Source organism: Anopheles gambiae, chromosome 2 (assembly GCF_943734735.2).
Source record: "Anopheles gambiae chromosome 2, idAnoGambNW_F1_1, whole genome shotgun sequence".
NCBI classification, from domain to species: domain Eukaryota; kingdom Metazoa; phylum Arthropoda; class Insecta; order Diptera; family Culicidae; genus Anopheles; species Anopheles gambiae.
This window is the reverse complement of record NC_064601.1, coordinates 111,173,866-111,191,648: the sequence shown is the minus strand read 5'-3', so window position 1 is coordinate 111,191,648 and position 17,783 is coordinate 111,173,866. Positions and strand designations below refer to the sequence as shown.

Below are 17,783 nucleotides of genomic sequence, written 5' to 3'. Positions count from 1 at the left end.
ACTTTTCATTTACATACATTTTTTTCAATTTATACCTTTAACAAGACATAGCAATTTAAAATGCCTGAAAGAGCTTTTGTTGTTAGAATGTAAAAGCTCTGTGCAATGTCATAATGTCACAATGATATTTGGCAATTTATGAGAATAAATAAGGTTTTTTCTATGAAAACTGTGTAAAGAGATGTAAAAAAAATCGACTAGACAAGAAGAAAAGCTCCTGAGAACTTACAAAAGCTCCCAAAGATTTTGTTTTCGATCAGTTCATTTTAAATAACTTTGTCATGATTATTTTGCCGCAATTCTAAACGTAGTAAATTATTCAAAATGTTTAAAATAAATTTGACTTACTTAAGGGTTACGTTAGAACTGATCGTCATCCAGAATGGACATCCAATTAACTGTAGTTAACAGTAGGTAGAATAATAAGGAGCGGTCCCGAGGTACAGTCGTCAACTCGAACAACTCAATGACATGCCCGTCATCGGTTCAAGCCCAGAATGGAACGTCCTCCCGTAGCAAGGATTGACTATCCGGCTACGTGGAAAAGCATTAAGTCTCGAAAGCCTGTATAGGCCGGCATGTCCGCGTAGGACGTTAAGCCAAATAGAAGAAGAAGAAGCATAATTGTAGTTAGAAAAACAGTAATTAAGACTTTACCTTATGTGTACCACATGAAGAATGACTTATTATAGCGATTAATTGTCACAGCCTTGGTTAAGAACTCACCCCTATCAAAGTATGCTAACTTGGTTAACCCTTTGCAAGGTGCGAGCATCTCATCAGCCGGCCAAAACCAGGCGTCTCCACACACACACACAATTACCGTCCGTCGGCAACGTTCAATTCACCGGCTTGATTGGAGAAAAGTATCCACTCGATCCCGGTGACGATGAAGAAGAGGGGCCATAAATTATCGGTGCGTGCTCATTAAGCTAATCCCTAATGCTTCACGGCTCACGCAGTAATGTGTCGCAGTTTGTCACGTTCACGTTGTGCTTTAGCGATAGTACTGACTGAGAGCTGAAGAGATGAGCATGTGAAGGAATGGGGGGAAACAAAAATCCACCAAAATTAATTTTAAATCCCAAACTCTTGAACCCATCAGCCGGATACGCTTCCAAATACAAGCACTGTCCATCTCATGTCAATAATTGCCAGAATGTTTGGAATAATTCCAGAATCACTATTTTTAGCCCTAAAAACAATCACACACTCACACCCGGAAGCATTTCGGAAAGGAATTCCCCTAAGTGGAACGGTTCTGTTTACCCACTTGGCCACTTGGAACAGATCGCTTTTCAAGAGTTTGCGTGTGTAAATGCCTGTCTCATCTCTTAATTTGTTCACCCGGCATTCCCGGCCCGGTGTAACTGGGTGCGTGAACCACTCTTGCCCTGCTCGAGTGACCGTGACACCACTTGTCGACGACGACGGCGAGGTTCTATTTTCGGACCGTACCGAACCAATAGAAGAAAAAGGCTCATTTGAACTGTGCTTTTGTTTTCTGGCACCGGCCATGCAGCCGTCACTGCTTATTTGTGCAAAATTTGCCAAATCCTCGCGCGAAGCGCTGGAGTCAAACAAAGAGTGCCAGTGATGCCGATGGGGCTCGTAAGCATGGCGTCACGTCTACCGGTTTTACGCAATGTTTACGGTCGCGGAATTCTTGCATATCCGTAAACCGAAGGCAAACATTGGCAAGATTCTTCTCGGTAAAAGCCCCAAAGAAAGAAAAAAACCGTCCCAATCCGATCATCGATCGCATTTTTCGATCTGCCTGGATGGCGTAATCTCGCGTGTTAGTCATCTCGTTATCATCTCGGCCCTTGTTGCAAAAGGGTTGCCTTTAAGCGCTGAATCAGCGAACAAAATATATGGACTTCCATTAGACGACACCGTGGTGCGCTCGACACGATCGCCGATCATTATGCTGCCCCCGAACAAATGTGCAGCACGGACACACAGGCACACACACACACACATGGTTGTTGTTTATCGGCGTGTATGCAAATCTCGCTGAACCTATCCGGCCGTCCGTGCGCGATGGAATATAAACTATGTATGCTGACTAAACAGACATCATCACTCGCGATCATCCAAAACGGATCGTCAGAAACGGGCGGCTGACTTGGTTGTAATATTCCGAAGCGCGATCGAAAGATTTTAGATTTGGAAATTCCACCACCGCAACCGTAACCGCAACCGTAATGATCTTATCAGCCTTCAACACCTTCGCCCCTCGCAGCCCCGTTCGAAGGGACAACCGATAGGACAGTGTTGCTTTATTTTTAAACCATTTTTTGATGTTTCTATTTTTGTTTGCATCAAACGGGCGTTTTAGGGTTTTTGTTTTGTTTTTGACGCAAGAAGCACATTTAATTGCGCGAGCTCTAGGCGGCTGCTGCTTCTACAGCCCTCCCATCCCTATGGGCAGCTTGCTTGTTTACTAATCATACGCCAAGCGACGAGATCACCCAGGCTACTAGATCAGGTTCGTGGCGTGCCTCACGTAGAGTGCTTCTGTTTGTGTGTGAGGCTGCACCTTTTACGGCGCCCGGACCAATTTGTGGGTAAGCAGATCACCAGTAGCAGCATTCAATGAGGATCACCGACCCAATGTGGGTGGATTACATTTTCGAGATGGGAATTGCTGTTTTTGTGCGTCCAATTTGTTTGGATCATTTAAAGTGGCCGAGAAGCCATCAGGGGAATTTGTATGTATGAAAGTCTAATCTGCTTGCCGCTGTTATAGCATTATTTGAATGTGTTTTTTTTTGAATGTGCTTTCAATAAATCAACAACGAAAATTAGCGGTTAAACTGTTACGTCAGCTGACCTTGACAATACGAAACGAATCGTTCTTCACGTGGCGCATAGAGAAGCTTCAAAAAACACTTTCACGATCGGTGTTAGCAAGGGCTGAAAAGCTGCTGAAACGCACCGCAGCCCAAACGACGGGATGCTCACATGGGAAGAGATGAATGAACCTGGAGCCGGCAGTGCAGAAGGGTCAGTTCCCGACACGACAAAACAAAACATATGCAAATGAGGATGAGGTACGATAATCGGAGAAGCATTTCGATAGGCCCAACGGTACGGCAGCGCCTTGGCTGTGGCGTCCCGTCTGGCGCGTCGCAACTATGATGTCAACCGTCGGCAATGTTGACCTCCCATATCCAGCGCTCGAAACATATTTCTCCACCGATTCCGCAAGACGAGAGCGATGGAGAGCGATCGATCGAAGGAGACGGCCAAAAAAATCTAACTCTGAAACATTTCGTGGGTGAGTTCAAGACAGTTACGAAGATGCGGGAAGCCTTTGGGCAGCAGTGTGCGATAAATAATCCCTCCCTCAGGTCAATCTGGTGAATTATTTTATTGGCAAATTATGCTCCCTCGCAAAGCACAGCCGACAGAAAGGTGTGATGAGGCCGGTTTCAAGGTCACCAGTTCCTACGAAGCCTACTGCCCACGAAGGGTCTGTCATAATGGGGCAAAAGGTTAGGAAGAGCAAATGCTTAGTATCGCCCTTTTTCACCCGTTTGCTACTAAGCACGGGGAAGGGAATCGTTTGAGCGTTGATTGTCGAACATAAATTTGTAGATCTTATACTTGTTTTATTGCTATCAATGGGCGAAGGTGAAGGTGAAGGCAATAGATTTAAAAGGAGCAGTTGATCGCATGGACCATCTTTAAAGCATCGGTTTCCCTCACTGACGAAAGAGACAATGCTCACAAGGGCTAGTGACATAGAATTAAGATAAGAAATAAAAAAAGAATATTAATTGCTTTATTGTTAAACGTAAACGAATCGTTCCCTACATCAAATTCCAATAAAATAGAAGAACGCGTTACAAAAGCTTTAGGAAAGCTCAACTAATGTTCATAGAGGGCAGCACTGTCGGATAAAAGACTTTGCACAGAGGGCTATTCTGTTTTGGTAAAAAAAAACCAACAATCGTATCTATTAAAAAAAATTATACGCCCTTTCGCCCTTGCAAATAGCGATTGTGAATCGTAATATTTAATTGTTGATGCTGATTCAAAATGTTTGGAACCTGTATGGGATTATTAATGCAAGTGACCTATAGGAAAGCTTGTCTTTTGACACTTTGAAATGCATTTAGCATATGTTTCTCAACATTAAATTATGTTCTAAATGACTTCACTAAAATGTAAATCAATCTGCTTTATTTTCATTTTTTTTTTGGTTGGAATTAGTATAATTTCCTACTGATTAAATAAATAATTTTAATTTATTGTAAATTATTTTCGCCCATAATGCATACAGCGTAAAGAAAGAGATCGATATATCAAAATCCATTTATAGTGCCTTTCCCATTCACTCTAGCGCTCAACCGTACAGCGCAACTGAGATAGCTCAACATCCGTAGAGACCCTTCTCTTTCTACGCTCGCTCTGCCCACCCGAGAAAGAAAGAGAAACCAGCATTGCGTTTGCTGGAGAGGGTTTCTCAGCTGGCGAAGGTTTGTACCCGTAAGCCATCTGCCGCTTCTGTCAAATTCTCATAATTTTTTACACACGCCAACGGAACGGACGTGTTGTGTATCGAGCGGCGGCGTCAGTCGAAAGAAAAAAGTTCTTCTCCAATTTACTATCGTAAAGTGTTCGTTTCTACTGTTTCCCGAAAAGTATTGCAGCAACATGAAACTGTTCGTTGTGTTGAGTGTGCTGATTGCCGGTGCGCTGGCATCCGGAGAAGGCCCGAAAGTGACGGATAAGGTAAGCTTACAATGACGGCAGCGAACGAAGGTCAACAACCGGCACATCGCCGCATCATCCATCAGCTGCTTTGTCTTTCCGTTTTTTTGTAGCATAATTGTACAAAAACAGCACTATGTTCAGCGTCTTTTTATGCGTGTGCTGCTGCTGTTGTTGGTGCTTGCACTGCCTTATCAGCATTACGAAACGCATCTTCCACATCACCCGCCAGCATCAGAAGCTGAATGGTGATAGAGCGAAGGGGTTGGGGGAGGGTTTGGCATACGAATGCTTACGTGTCCTTCTGCAATAGGAGAGAAGCACGCGTACACGCGCGTTTTTTCTTTGGGATGGTGGTCGGTTATTCAAACACAATCCGTTTCAATCACAGTACTAATGCTATAAACATGTGACAATAAATGGGATTTTTTCGTTTTGTTTCGCCTCTTTCCAGGTCTACTTCGATATCACGATCGGTGGCAAGCCGGAGGGACGCATCGTGATTGGTCTGTTCGGTGGCACTGTACCGAAGACTGCCCGCAACTTCAAGGAGCTGGCCGAGAAGACCACCAAAGGAGAAGGGTAAGTTGCATAGAGCGTAAAATTTCCATAATTCATTTAGCATCCGCATAAAAACCCTCCCACGGACTTGTAATGTAATTGAGCGATAATGCCCAAGCCAGCTGGTATCGTCGTTTCAATTCCACTGCATGAAGCAATTGAAAGTAAGGTTAACGGCAATGATGATCGTAGCAGGCGATGAAACCATAACCGGATTGAGGCGTGGTGGATGGAGTCTGTTGTGTTCTCTCCATTATGCTTTCTCCTTTCGTTGAATAGTATTTCACTTGCTCTTCTTCTTCCGTGCCTTTGCCTTCCACTGTTTATGCCTCCCACGGGGTTATTTTACTTTATTGAATCTTATACTTCCGCTCCACTGAGGTTATGCATGATTAATTCGTGCATAAATTAGTTCTCAATCTTTTCCCCACACGCGCCTTTACACCAACGTAACCGACCGAACCAATCTTCACTGTTTCTTCCCTTCTCCCACCTCCCCCAATAGCTACAAGGGCAGCAAGTTCCACCGGGTGATCCGCGACTTCATGATCCAGGGCGGTGACTTCACCAAGGGAGACGGCACCGGCGGACGATCGATCTACGGCGAGCGCTTCGCCGACGAGAACTTCAAGCTGAAGCACTACGGTGCCGGCTGGCTGTCGATGGCGAACGCCGGCAAGGACACGAACGGTTCGCAGTTCTTCATCACGGTCAAGCAGACGAGCTGGCTGGACGGGCGTCACGTCGTGTTCGGCAAGGTGCTGGAGGGCATGAACGTGGTGCGCAAGATCGAAAGCACCGCCACCGATGGGCGCGATCGTCCGACGAACGATGTCGAGATTGCCGATTCCGGTTCGCTGCCGGTCAGCGAGCCGTTCGCGGTTGATAAGGCCGATGCCACCGAGTAAAGGGAGAGTGCGAGTGACCGAAAGACGCTCTCTCTTCCCGGAAGAGCGTAAAGAAGCGTCAGAAAGCCGGGTGTGGCGCTACAGATCGCACACTATCCATCCTGGACGAATCCTCTTGTTCGAGCGAACGGATCCACCCATAACGACGACGAGAAGGATGTCCAAGAAAAAAAAGTGATTCAAAAAAAGGAAGGAAAGGGTTCTGAGTAGTGTGTTCGCATTTAAGAGGAGAAGAGATCCATTCTTCGCTAAGTAAATCTAATTCAGAAAATAAAAGAGACGAGAAGACATATTTTTATGATAAAATTTACACCTTTAAATGTTGCATTTTTTCTTCTCTCCTCTTTACAATTAGTCATTACAGTAAGTTTTGAAAAGAAACATTCACTGCTATCGTTATTGTTTTGTCATCGTGATAAGCCTTACTGCTGCAGCACACACGCGCTTGCTCGTCTATAATTTATCATTCGTTCTGCACCCAGGCAATTAAGAAAGAGAGCTTGTAATGTGGTAATTAGATATCGATGTAACGAATCGGGTGATATGGCATATACTGAAGCGGTTTTTTTTGTCTAATTCTCAAACACCGACACAACCCGTCTGGAACGAGCGACATGATTTCTATGATATTTGTGGTCGTTTCCGGTGAAAATGCTACTTCCGCAAAAGCATTTGTGCTCTTATGCCTGAAACAATAAGCCGCCGAAAGAGAGTAGGCTTTGTTTTTCCTTCGCAAAGCAATGCCGCGATAAACTCACGCGCAATGCGCAAACAATAGCGCGTTTGAGCGTTCCGCTAGTTCCGCGCACAGATCTGTTGTTTTCCATCTGGTGCGTGTTCTATTTTTTTGCTGTGCCCGGCCACACGATCCGTGACGTACTACGCTCTATAATTAAGCATAGAACGCAACTGGCGTACTCACCTCGCCAGTACCCCTTGCTGTAGCCCTTACAGTGAGGGGCTACTGAGGGGTTAATTGCGCGAGTGTGCAATGCGCGAAAAGTATACGCATCTCGTCGTGCCGCTGGTCGACGAGCCCTTTGGCGTGTGTCGGTGTAAATATTTACCATGCAGCAGGGCCGTAGATCCAACGGTCTAGGTCAGGGATGAATGAACAGACAGGGCTGTGTTTTCCCGACCAAGCAGACACCTCACAACACAATCGTGATGCACAAACAGTGCATTCTTTATCAACAGGAAACACTTTCCTTTTCGAATTACGACTTTTCTTTGCCCGCGGGAAATGATCGACACGACGAATGAAGTACGTTGTTTCATTATATCTTTTTAATGTTTCAGGTTTTATTACTCTTGGTTTTTTGGTTTTGTCCTATATGTACAATTTTTTTTCTCTTGATATTTTTAGCCACGTTTGTTTGTTGTTTTTTTTTCAGTGATCCTCCAAACATCTGACTCCAACGATTAACCACTTTTTTCGTACTTTTCTCTCTTTTTTCGTTGAGCCCTTGCCCCTCCAAAACGCTCCATATTTATAGCATTGTTTTGTTTTCCTCCTTTTTGCTTGCTTTCTGTGTTGTGTGTGTTGTGTGTTCCGTTTAATTTGTTGCTGTTGTTTGCAAATTTTGCATATTTTGTATATGTATATGTATAAGTATATATATATAGTTTTTGGTATCTTTCTAAATAATTACACAACCTTTCAAATCTGTTTTTTTTTCTATAAATTTCAATAATTTGTCTTCGTTTCATTTGTTATTCGTTTTGTTTTGCTCTTGGTTTGTCTCGTTTTTTTTTTGTTCGTATTTTTTCGCTCTCTTTTCCTTAAACAGATTCATTTAACTTACTTTTGCTATACTGTGTTGTTTGGTTTCTTTTCGTCATTTTTGTTGTTGTTGTTTTCTTACCTTCTTTTCTACCACATTACAATGTGACATGTCCTTGTTTTAGTTTTTTTTTGTTGGTTCTACACTGGGCTTACATTTATATATAATTTAACAAAATTCTAACTAACTTTCTACAATGTTTCCGCTTTATGGGCTTATTATTGGGGGGGTTCAGCTTTAATTTACCATCTTACCATCTTAAATGTTTGCCGCCTGTTAAATACCTTCTATTATCTACTGTGTGTGTGTTTTTTTTTTACTATTTTTATATGCGTATTATTAATGCTGTTTTTTTTAGCTTATTGTGTTTTGTTTGCTCGTGTGGTTTGTTTACACGCTTTTGCCAGTGGTATTTTGCCGTTGTTGTTGTTGTTGTTGTTATTGGTGAACTTTGTGTGTGTTTTGCATTGTGCGTTAACCTGCGTTGCCACAAGAAGAGTGTGTTGGTAAGTGTTTCGTAGAAAAGAAAGCAAAAAGTTTGCACTTAACGTTGTTCTCTCTGGGTTCTGATTCCATGTTCTGATTGTTTCATAACGGGGGGCGGGAGCAGTAGAAGATTGATAAAAGTTTCTTTTTTGTGCGATACCATCACATGGTTGTTGCTGTTTTTTTTATATTCTTTTTTTATATATGATTGGTTACATATTTTGCTTTTACTTGAGAATGCATTGAGTGTTACGAAAACGGAAAGCCAAGCTCAAAGTTTTTTTTTGTAGTAAATAACGTGTAAATTACCGTGACTAAATCTAAACCCAAACTGTATCCTAGTTTTACTTCCTTTCCAAAGCCATTTACATCTGCCGAAGATCGGGAAGATCGTTGATAACATTGCTGTGAGCAATTCAGCTAAAAACCGGAACGTTTGTTCGGTTTTGTTTCATGATTTCTTATTTATGTCTCTATTTTAATATCACACGTCTTTATCGTGCGTTCGTTAAATTCTGGCGTTAAAAAATGTATAAAACTACATAACAAGCGAAAGGACCCAGAACAAAACAAAACAAAAAAAACATCCCCTTGAGAAGTTTTCCACCGATTGGTGGGTACCATTTTTAATATGGCTTTATTCCGATTGTGTATCGTTTTAACCTTTGTGCTGCTCACTCACCCACAGCATTTACAATAGGCGCGGTTCTCTATCACGAGAAATTCGCTTAACATCTATACACCATTTGAAACACTAGCGAGAACCCCTACTAGCGAACTATTAATTAATGGCATTTTTTTGTTATATTAACTTTCCTTAACTATTTGCTATTTTTGAAGCGTATTTATTGACGCAAAACACAATGCGTTTGCGTGTTCGTGGCATTGCCTATTAGCTGCAGATAACATGGGGCAAGAATCTTTGATGATGCGTTTGCTTTTCTGCTCCAATAGAAGCAGAATCAAGTAGTAGAAGAACAATTAATTGACATTTTGTTAGCTCAAAAACTATGAAAAAACTGTTTTATTATTACTTTTAATGAAAACGCAAGCAATTTATATGTATATTTACAGCTGAGGTGTTGTGCAGGTAGATAATTACGTACCTTTGCAGATTAGAAATGTATTTAATAATTCAGAATCATTCAGTTTTGAAATAATTTTGCCGAGCACATGCCAAGGATTTTGTCCACATTTTAGGCCACATTTGCAAATCAGCTTATTTGATACGATCGTGATCATGCAAGAGGCTTCAAACCTTAAAACGGGGGTACCATTTTCGCAACCAAAGATCGCGCGCGACACACTTATCAAAAATCATACAGACACATCTTGAATGTTTGCCCATTTTGTCCGAAAACGATGGTCAAACGTTTGCGTTTGCGATTTCGCAAGACAGTGTTCCCTACATGCACACCTTTCACTAGCTGGTGAACAACACCGGGAACTGTGCTTGCTGGGAAGGGAAACCAATTGAAGGCAATCAACCTTTGCTACGGTATAGATGCTACCGGCATATCATCTGGTGGTGGTACGCCAAATGAGGTTACATCTCGACTGGTAGAAGTGATGCAGCAGCAGCAGCAAGTCACGATCAGTTTTGATTGGTTAATGCGTTGTGTGGACACGACAACAACGTACATAGCCGGGTTGCCGGCTTGAGAAAAGTAGATAATCACCTATCAAAGCCATTTGCGTTTTGGGAAGATGTGCAGTGGTGGTCAGTACCGCCACCGGTTACTGTTTACTATTGTCATATATTGCTTCGTTGCTCTATTTACGGTGTGATCTGGTGTATGGATTTGGCGTCAGTTTGATCCAGTTTTTTTTTATGTATTACCGGCCCAGCTCGTAGTAATGCGGGCAGTGAGGATCTTAACAAAATTAACTATTATTTGCATTAACTGCAGTAGATTTATAAATTCAAAAAAATCCCAATGGGTTACTGCAAAAGCTCCAATGAACAATAAGCTAGCCTTCCATTCGTACTCTGGCGTTTGCTGGTTTGGGTGGAATAAGAGCATTTTAAATATGTGAAGTGTGAATAACATTCTTTTCGCAAACAGTTTTCCTATATGTACAAACACACAATCTCGATTTTGTATAAGATTTCTTTGTTGTCTTCTTTTTTTTTTGGTGTATAACTCTTAATCGCTTTGTCAACTCGTATCGCCGTAACGTCTCCTGAAAAACAACGATCGACCGGGACAAAAGCGTAATCAGTGAACTGAAAAGACAAAACTCAACTTAACATCGTCAACCGAATCGGTGGAAACGGAAATTGATTCAGTAGGGGGAGAGAGGGGGAGGGGGGGGAGATAAATATATATTTAATTTTATGTCGATTTCCCTTTACATTCTATCTCTGCTTACTCTGTTAGTTAGAACTAAATCAACAACCGTTATTTGTTTTTTTTTTATCTGCGACTAAGTTGAACGAGATGTTTTTTTTAAATATTTTTTTCTTGTTTTTTTCTTCTTCATATCCGTTGTCGTTAACATCTGCAACAATTACTGGTTGATTATTGTGTTTTACTTGTCTGGTTTGTTGTTTAGTTTGGGTTTCTTCGTTTTGTAACACGATTTTAAATGTTGTGTCTTATCCTAATATACCTTTTTATATACGTTTTATCATTCTCATTTTTACATCTCATTTTAACGTTGCTTTGTTTTTCTTTTTCTCTGCTTTCTCGTTGCGCTTCATTTAACTTTTATTGCAATGGAGTGTTTCTGTTGGGTTTTCTTATTTAAGCTTACGTTCACGATTATACTCTACATATGTGTGGGTTTTTTTTCTTCATGTGTTGCTTGTTTAATAACGTGTGAGTAACGTGGTTAATAAATGTGGCGGATTTAACTTTTATCTATATGTTTTCTTGTTTGTTTTTTTTTTGTTATGAACATTTTTCATTGAATTGTTCATTCCTTTTCGTGTGTACGCGCTTTGTTTTTCTTAAGTTACTCATTTCATTTCATTATATGTACCTTAACCATTACGTTTGGAAGCTGCGATTTGGAGATGTATTGCTCTCGTGCCCGTCGTGTCCAGTATTTCTGCCGCTCCCTCACCGGAGTTTGGTTGAATATTATGAGCATGCATTTTCAAATGTTCCTATAGTGGAGCGCGTTCCTAACTTTGACATACGTGACGAAACACTATACTATTAAACACTAGTAACACCTTCCATGTCTACCGTTTCCTTTCTTTTTTTTTTCATATAAGCGTATTTACCTTACTCCGCTCTCCTCTTCTAACCGCTATGCGCAAGCCCCGCTTTAACAACACTCACGCGCGCACGGAATAATGGCCGTGAATGTTATGGGGGTTGCGCGATAGGGCAAATTAAATTAACTTTTCATTAAACAGCCGTAATCTGACTGAGCGTTTTTGTATACAATGTAAGGAGTTGGTTTTTAGGGCATCCTCCCGTGACGATCGTGCGCCGTTTAGCGGCACACGTCTCGAACACGGGACCAGAGACCAGACGTTCCTTGTTTTAATTGTTTTTCCAAAACTATCCTATCAACAAGTATCATCCTTACAACACTAAATTGGGAACGTGGAGAGGAGGGGGGGGGGGGGGGGCTTTGGAGCCTTCCCCTGTTATAATGTGGGCTAATCCTACTCGAGAAGCATATACTGCATACTGTACAGACAGTGGTGTAGGGCGGGAAGGAACAACATTCAGAGGAACAAGTTGGAGCACTGAAAACAAACTCTCACCCCGTGTACCTAAGTGAACCCCCTCCACAACCCATTGGTTGTTTGTGTGCAGTCAGGAACAGTGTTATACTCTCATTGATTTTACTTTTGATATTCACATTACTTCATTTGTACAAAACGATTAGAACATGCACTTTACCACTCTGCTGCCATCAGTGATCTTCATCTTCAATGTAATGGGAGCTAAGGTTGTGCAGCAATCAAATCAACTGGTGAAATGTGGCTATCCGATTTCACTACCATTAGTAATTGGGGGGGGGGGGGGGGGCGAGGAGGAAATACTACGTTAAATTCGATTCATATGTTTTCTCACTTTTTTTTGTTACTCACGCAGTCATCTGCGTCGAAACATCTGCCAATCTGCCCGGTCACGATGTACTGTACCGTACTACTACATGCCTTCTTTACACCACAGACACTATTGCATGAGGTAAAGTAAAACTCAAAGAACGGGTAAATATCTGAGCTTTGAGAGTGAAAACGTAACCATAGTTCAGCTTTTCATTCCTTCATCTTCCATCCACCGGTTTGAGATTATTTGAGATCTTTGAGTTGCAATAGAGCCATCCAGTAACAAAATACCTTTTCCCTTTATCGTTCTTCCTACAACGCTCCATCGCTGGAGCAAACAGTTCCAAACATTCCTATTCGTCAGGCAGTCGTAATTTCAAAACGTTTCTACTTACGTACTAAATGCACAACTTGAAGGTAAAAAAATATATACTCATGTATGAAAGTGTTTCCTTTTTTCCTTTTTGGGGTAATCAACAACTCCCCACGATCAGCCATGCTGGGACGCGGGGGTTCGTCGTCGATCCATCACGGGTACTCTCTACTAATCACAAAACTGATATGCAAGAAGTGTAACGATTTTAGTAACAAGAATAAGAGACAGATTTTGTGAATGTGTCTTGTTAGTAAGAAAATAGTGTTCAGAAGCAAGAGTGAAATGGAACTGACGGTAAACACACTTAGTGGAAATGTTGGTCTAACCGCACTGTTGGTTTCGCTCTTTCCTTATTTCTGCCCCCTCTGTTATATCTCCATCCCAAATATCACTAGCTGTACAGGTGTTATTTTTAACGTGAATCCTTAAATACTCTAGTGAGCCTCTGATGCCTCTTAATCGTACGGGGGAGAACCAGTTGGGTATTCTAGGAGTTCTACCGGAATAGGAAGGAATCTTTGGTTAATGCATAATGTACAAGCGACCTAGTATTTGGTTAGATGTCTTGCTATTACTAACCCTATCATATCTCTGTCAACTTCACCAAACCGTACTCCGAACTTCACACGCTATTTCAGGCTAAAAACAAGAGATTAGACAAACGTTGCCCAAACAGCAGCAGCTGCTGCAATGGCTGTTTTTTTTTCTTTGTTGGAGAGTTGTACGATGAAGTGGGCAAGGATGAAACTTACTCAGAAAGTAGATTGTCAACTGTCGTCCGCCGCGTGCTCATCGCCCATTGTTTGCTCCGATGGTCGTCAGCTTGACTGTGCCGGTAGGTCTGCTTCGGGCCGGTCGGACGGCTGCTCATGGCGATCGCCCGGTGAGCCCGGTGAGCGGCGACCCGCCTTACACTCCGCCAATTCGTTCGCAATCTCCACCGTCACCGCGCTGTTCTCAACGTTCGGTGCCTCTCCAGCGGGCACCGTTTGAACGGCCGGCCCAGACTGTTCCTCGTAGTCGTAGAAAATGTTGCTCGTATCACGCGGCAGATTCACATCGATCGGTTCCGGATCGATGGGGATTGCGACTGCCCCTGTGGTAGCAGCAGAAGCAGTAGCACCACCACCATCCTGATCCGGCGACTCCATCGGACTTTCGACGCAGATCGTCACGACGGGCCGGGGCGCACCCTCCAGTCCACCTAGAATTTGATAGTCAACGTTCGTGCCGGGTGAAAGTTTGATGTCACTCGCACGGGATGGATCGCGCGGTTCTTTGACCTTGGGTTCGCCTTCGTTGGTTGATCCGTCCATCGAGGGGAAGGTGATGATGGTCAAAGAAGCAAACGCACAACAACAACGCATACAACAAACACACACACACATACAGAGAGACACACACACATGGGAGAAGGTGGGGCGCGAGAAGAGAGAAGAACATAGAAAGACACAAAAAAAGAAAGAAAAAAACACATTTACAGCAAACACAGAGAGGTGCATCTTTTCGGGAGGTTCGTCTCTTCAGACTTTGGGTGTTTGGTGTTCAGAGTGAGCGGCTACTTAACGAAGTTGGGTGTGTAATGGTGGTCGCACTCAACGAAACATAGCTGCTAGTGGTGTTTGGGTGTAGTCAGAGCGTAAAATCAAAATCAAACGGTGATGGCAGGAAAGCACATCCAAACCAAAACGTGTAATCGGAACTGCCATCGGCTTACCTTTCTCGTCCAGCTCGGACTGATATTCCTCGCTCTCCCTGTGCACCAGCACGTGGACAAGCGTCGTCTCGCCCGGTGCCGGTACGGTCGGTACATCGGGCGACGGTTCCGTCACGAGTATACTCACGTCCGCTGCCGATGTGGACAGTGTATCATCCGCTAGAAGGCAACACAAAGTCAGTCAAAGTTGTCCAATATTGAAATTCCCCTGCTCCAATACTCACGCACGACCGCATTGCGGTTCAGACGCAATGCACTCTGGGCGGAAAAGCCACGCTCCAGGGGTGGCTTTTTCTTCACAAAGCTTGTGGCACGCTTCGACTTCGGTGTCGCCGGGGGCGGCACTGGCACCTTCTCGAGGGACGTGGTGAGCGACAGGTTCGTGTCGCTGTCCTTCAGTGGCCGCTTCTGTGGCTGCGGCGATGAGGTAGACGTTTCCTCGACGGCGTCCTGGTGCCGCAGGAAGAACGGGAAGTTGTAGAACGATCGGCGCCGCTGTCCCTTCACGTCCGAAGCGTCCCTGAGGAAAATTGGAAATAGAGTTACTGCTCTTTCAGACTCCAATAATACTCCGAAAACCTACTTCAGCTCTAGTCCGTTCGCATGCTGCTGCTTAACATCCTTCACCATGTCGCTCGTACCGGACACCAGCATCAATGGAAGATTAAGCCACGGCCCAGCCAGCTCGCTCAAATCGGACGCATCGGAAGCTCGGGACGACTTTCGCGACGAGGCACGGCTTGATGTGGCCGTACCGCGGCGATGCACCTGCAGATGCAGGAAGTTCAGCGCGGACAGTTTGCTCTGCCATCCGCCCGGGCTGGAAGTTTGTGTGTTTTCTTCGTCCAGTGACATTGGGGAGCGTTCCCGTTCACGCTTCATCCTAAAAAGTCAATGGAAAATTGAATTTCTAGCCTACAAAGCAACAACTACGAGCAAGACAACACCATACCTCAGGTAGTCCTTCCAAGCGGTCTGTATCGTTTTGGCCGCCTTCTCCTGTCGCTTCCAGATGCGCGTCGACGACACAATCTCCAGCTCCTTTCGCGTTGGGAACTGCTTTTTGAACTTCTGGTCCATCTGGTCTTGTAGCTGCTTGAAGTTGTCTGTCTCCTCCACGTGCCCCAGCACATGCTTCACCAGCGCGTGCAGTATGTCCAGACAGTGGATCTTGTTCCCCTTGGAAATGGGCAGATTGAACGACACCAGCGCGACCGTGTTCGGTTTCGGGATGCCAAGCGGTGGATCCAGAGACGCAATAAAGTCCGACAGCTGATTGAAGTGTATGAACTGGCCTGCGTGCGGGTCGTACTTCGACCAGCGGATGTAGAACATCTCCAGATCGTCCTCCACGATGCCAATCTCCTCCTCCTGGTGGGCCTGGTTGAAGTTCTCCAGAATGATGGCGATGTACATGTTGATCACGATCATGTAGCTGATGATGATGAAGCTGGTGAAGTAGGTGATCGCCAGCAGCGGATGGCCACAGTCACCGTTGATGGAGAAATCGAGCGCCAGCTCACAGTCCGGCGGTTGTATCATGAGCGACTCTAGCACATCGTTCCACCCAGCCGATGTCATCAGCCGAAACAGGAGCTGCATGCTGCGCCCGAACGTTTCAAAGTTGACCATATCATCCAGGGCGCCCTGCTGCCTTACGTGCCCAAACAGCGACATCCCGATGATGGCGTAGATGAACGTGATCAGTGCCAGCAGTGCGCCAATGTTGAACAGTGCCGGCAGCGACACGACCAGCGCAAACAGCAGCTTACGGATGCCTTTTGCAGCCTGGAAAGGAATCGAACAAGGATTTATTTGACGTTAACTGAAGGGATCACTTGTTGCTTAGCTCACCTTAATCAAGCGCAATATTCGGCCTATACGGAACACCCGCACCACCCGAAGTAACGTGGGCGAGATGGGCAAATCGATCATGATGTCTTCCATCAGAATGCCGAAGATCGATGCCAGCACGAGCAGAAAGTCGAACACGTTCCACGGCACCGTGAAGTAGTGGTAGCGCAAACCAACGATCTTCACGATCGCTTCCAGCCCGAACACGGTCGTGAAGAAGGCATTGCTGACCTCCAGCACGAAAAATACTGCATGCGGTTGATCGTAGTGCTCGATGCCCATGGTGAGCATGTTTAAAAAAATCAGCACAAATATGGCTATTTCGAAGCTGCAAAGTGAAGCTCACAATTAGTACCCACAGATAACTGCCTTTGCTGTTAGTATCGTCTAATTACCGTCTTGAATTGGAAAGATCGTAAAACATCGCGAGAAACTGATTGATCGGGCGCTTGATCACCTTCTGCGGCTTTTTGCGGCCCAGCTTCTTCATCGCGGTGTAGTAATGCTTCTGCGACTCGGTCAGGAACATTTCCAGCACGCCGCCCTCGTACTTCTTCTTCAGCATGTTAAAGTTATCGATGATAACTCCGATGAAGAGATTCAACGTGAAGAATGATCCACACACGATGAAGATGACAAAGTACAGATAGGCGTACAGGTTTGCCTCCCGCTGCGGCTGCAGATCGACACCTCGGGCATCAACGGCATCTGCCATAACCTCCATCCATCCTTCAAAGGTGGCCTTTGCGAGATTGAACGTTTGCAGGGGGAAATAAATTTGAATGATAACATTAGCCCACAGTACAACAGTTGAAACGAAAGAAGTTAGAAATTAAACTTGTAAGTACCTAAACAAACGAAATGGAAGATCAACCATACGAAAGTAAAAGAGTTACAGGGAAAAGGCTTATACTCACAACTTGAAACAACGCTAAATAACCCATCCCGACGTGATCGAAGGTGATCTTCGAATTTACCCAGCTGTAGTTGAGCGCGTAGCATTGCCACTTGTCATTGACGATCTAGAAGTACGGAAGTCGGTAACCATGGCAACACAACACAACACAATGTAACGGACAATGAAATGCACAAAAAGCGAAACGGAAACGGAAACAAGATTTAAGAGTTCGGAACATAAATACAAACCGACGCGTAACAGCGTACAAACAACGCAAAAACCAACAGAAACGGAAAGGTGTAAGAAACGTGGGGGAAGAATAAAACGTTATATTAGAACATTTCGGTTTCGAATTGGACGACACTGCCCCTCAGTCCCTGAAGTTAGTAGTAGTAGCCAGACCAGCAGGTTAAAGCAGACAGCATACTATGGCTATGAGCGTGATGATCAGGAGATGAGAGT

At 44.2% G+C, this 17,783-nt stretch overlaps 2 protein-coding genes across 12 annotated transcripts in view; one reads left to right on the top strand and one right to left on the bottom strand.

Moving 5' to 3' along the window:
* Positions 1-4,354: 4,354 nt before the first annotated feature.
* On the top strand, positions 4,355-6,501 carry LOC1270014 (peptidyl-prolyl cis-trans isomerase 5). Its single transcript, XM_308669.5, has 3 exons — positions 4,355-4,743; positions 5,177-5,304; positions 5,789-6,501. The coding sequence occupies exons 1-3, from the start codon at positions 4,666-4,668 to the stop codon at positions 6,189-6,191; spliced, it is 609 nt and encodes a 202-aa protein (XP_308669.2). The 5' UTR covers positions 4,355-4,665; the 3' UTR covers positions 6,192-6,501.
* Positions 6,502-7,456: 955 nt separating this feature from the next.
* LOC1270015 (sodium channel protein 60E) overlaps positions 7,457-17,783 on the bottom strand; it is a 127,260-nt gene continuing 116,933 nt past the window's right edge. For 10 of the 11 annotated variants that reach the window (XM_061644114.1, XM_061644122.1, XM_061644120.1 and 7 more), the window contains 8 exons: positions 17,341-17,445; positions 16,819-17,165; positions 16,424-16,751; positions 15,522-16,357; positions 15,153-15,452; positions 14,794-15,089; positions 14,570-14,728; positions 7,457-14,146 (listed from right to left, as the gene is read on the bottom strand). In XM_061644114.1, the coding sequence (XP_061500098.1) occupies positions 13,671-14,146; positions 14,570-14,728; positions 14,794-15,089; positions 15,153-15,452; positions 15,522-16,357; positions 16,424-16,751; positions 16,819-17,165; positions 17,341-17,445 (2,847 nt within the window). In that variant the 3' untranslated portion in view covers positions 7,457-13,670. The remainder of the gene's footprint in view (positions 14,147-14,569; positions 14,729-14,793; positions 15,090-15,152; positions 15,453-15,521; positions 16,358-16,423; positions 16,752-16,818; positions 17,166-17,340; positions 17,446-17,783) is intronic. The other variant, XM_061644123.1, reaches the window with a different exon arrangement.

Coding starts and splice junctions, on each gene's coding strand:
- LOC1270014 (XM_308669.5), top strand. CDS start 4,666: ATGAAACTGTTCGTTGTGTTGAGTGTGCTGATTGCCGGTGCGCTGGCA. Junction 4,744..5,176: donor GCCCGAAAGTGACGGATAAG/GTAAGCTTACAA, acceptor GCCTCTTTCCAG/GTCTACTTCGATATCACGAT. Junction 5,305..5,788: donor AAGACCACCAAAGGAGAAGG/GTAAGTTGCATA, acceptor CTCCCCCAATAG/CTACAAGGGCAGCAAGTTCC.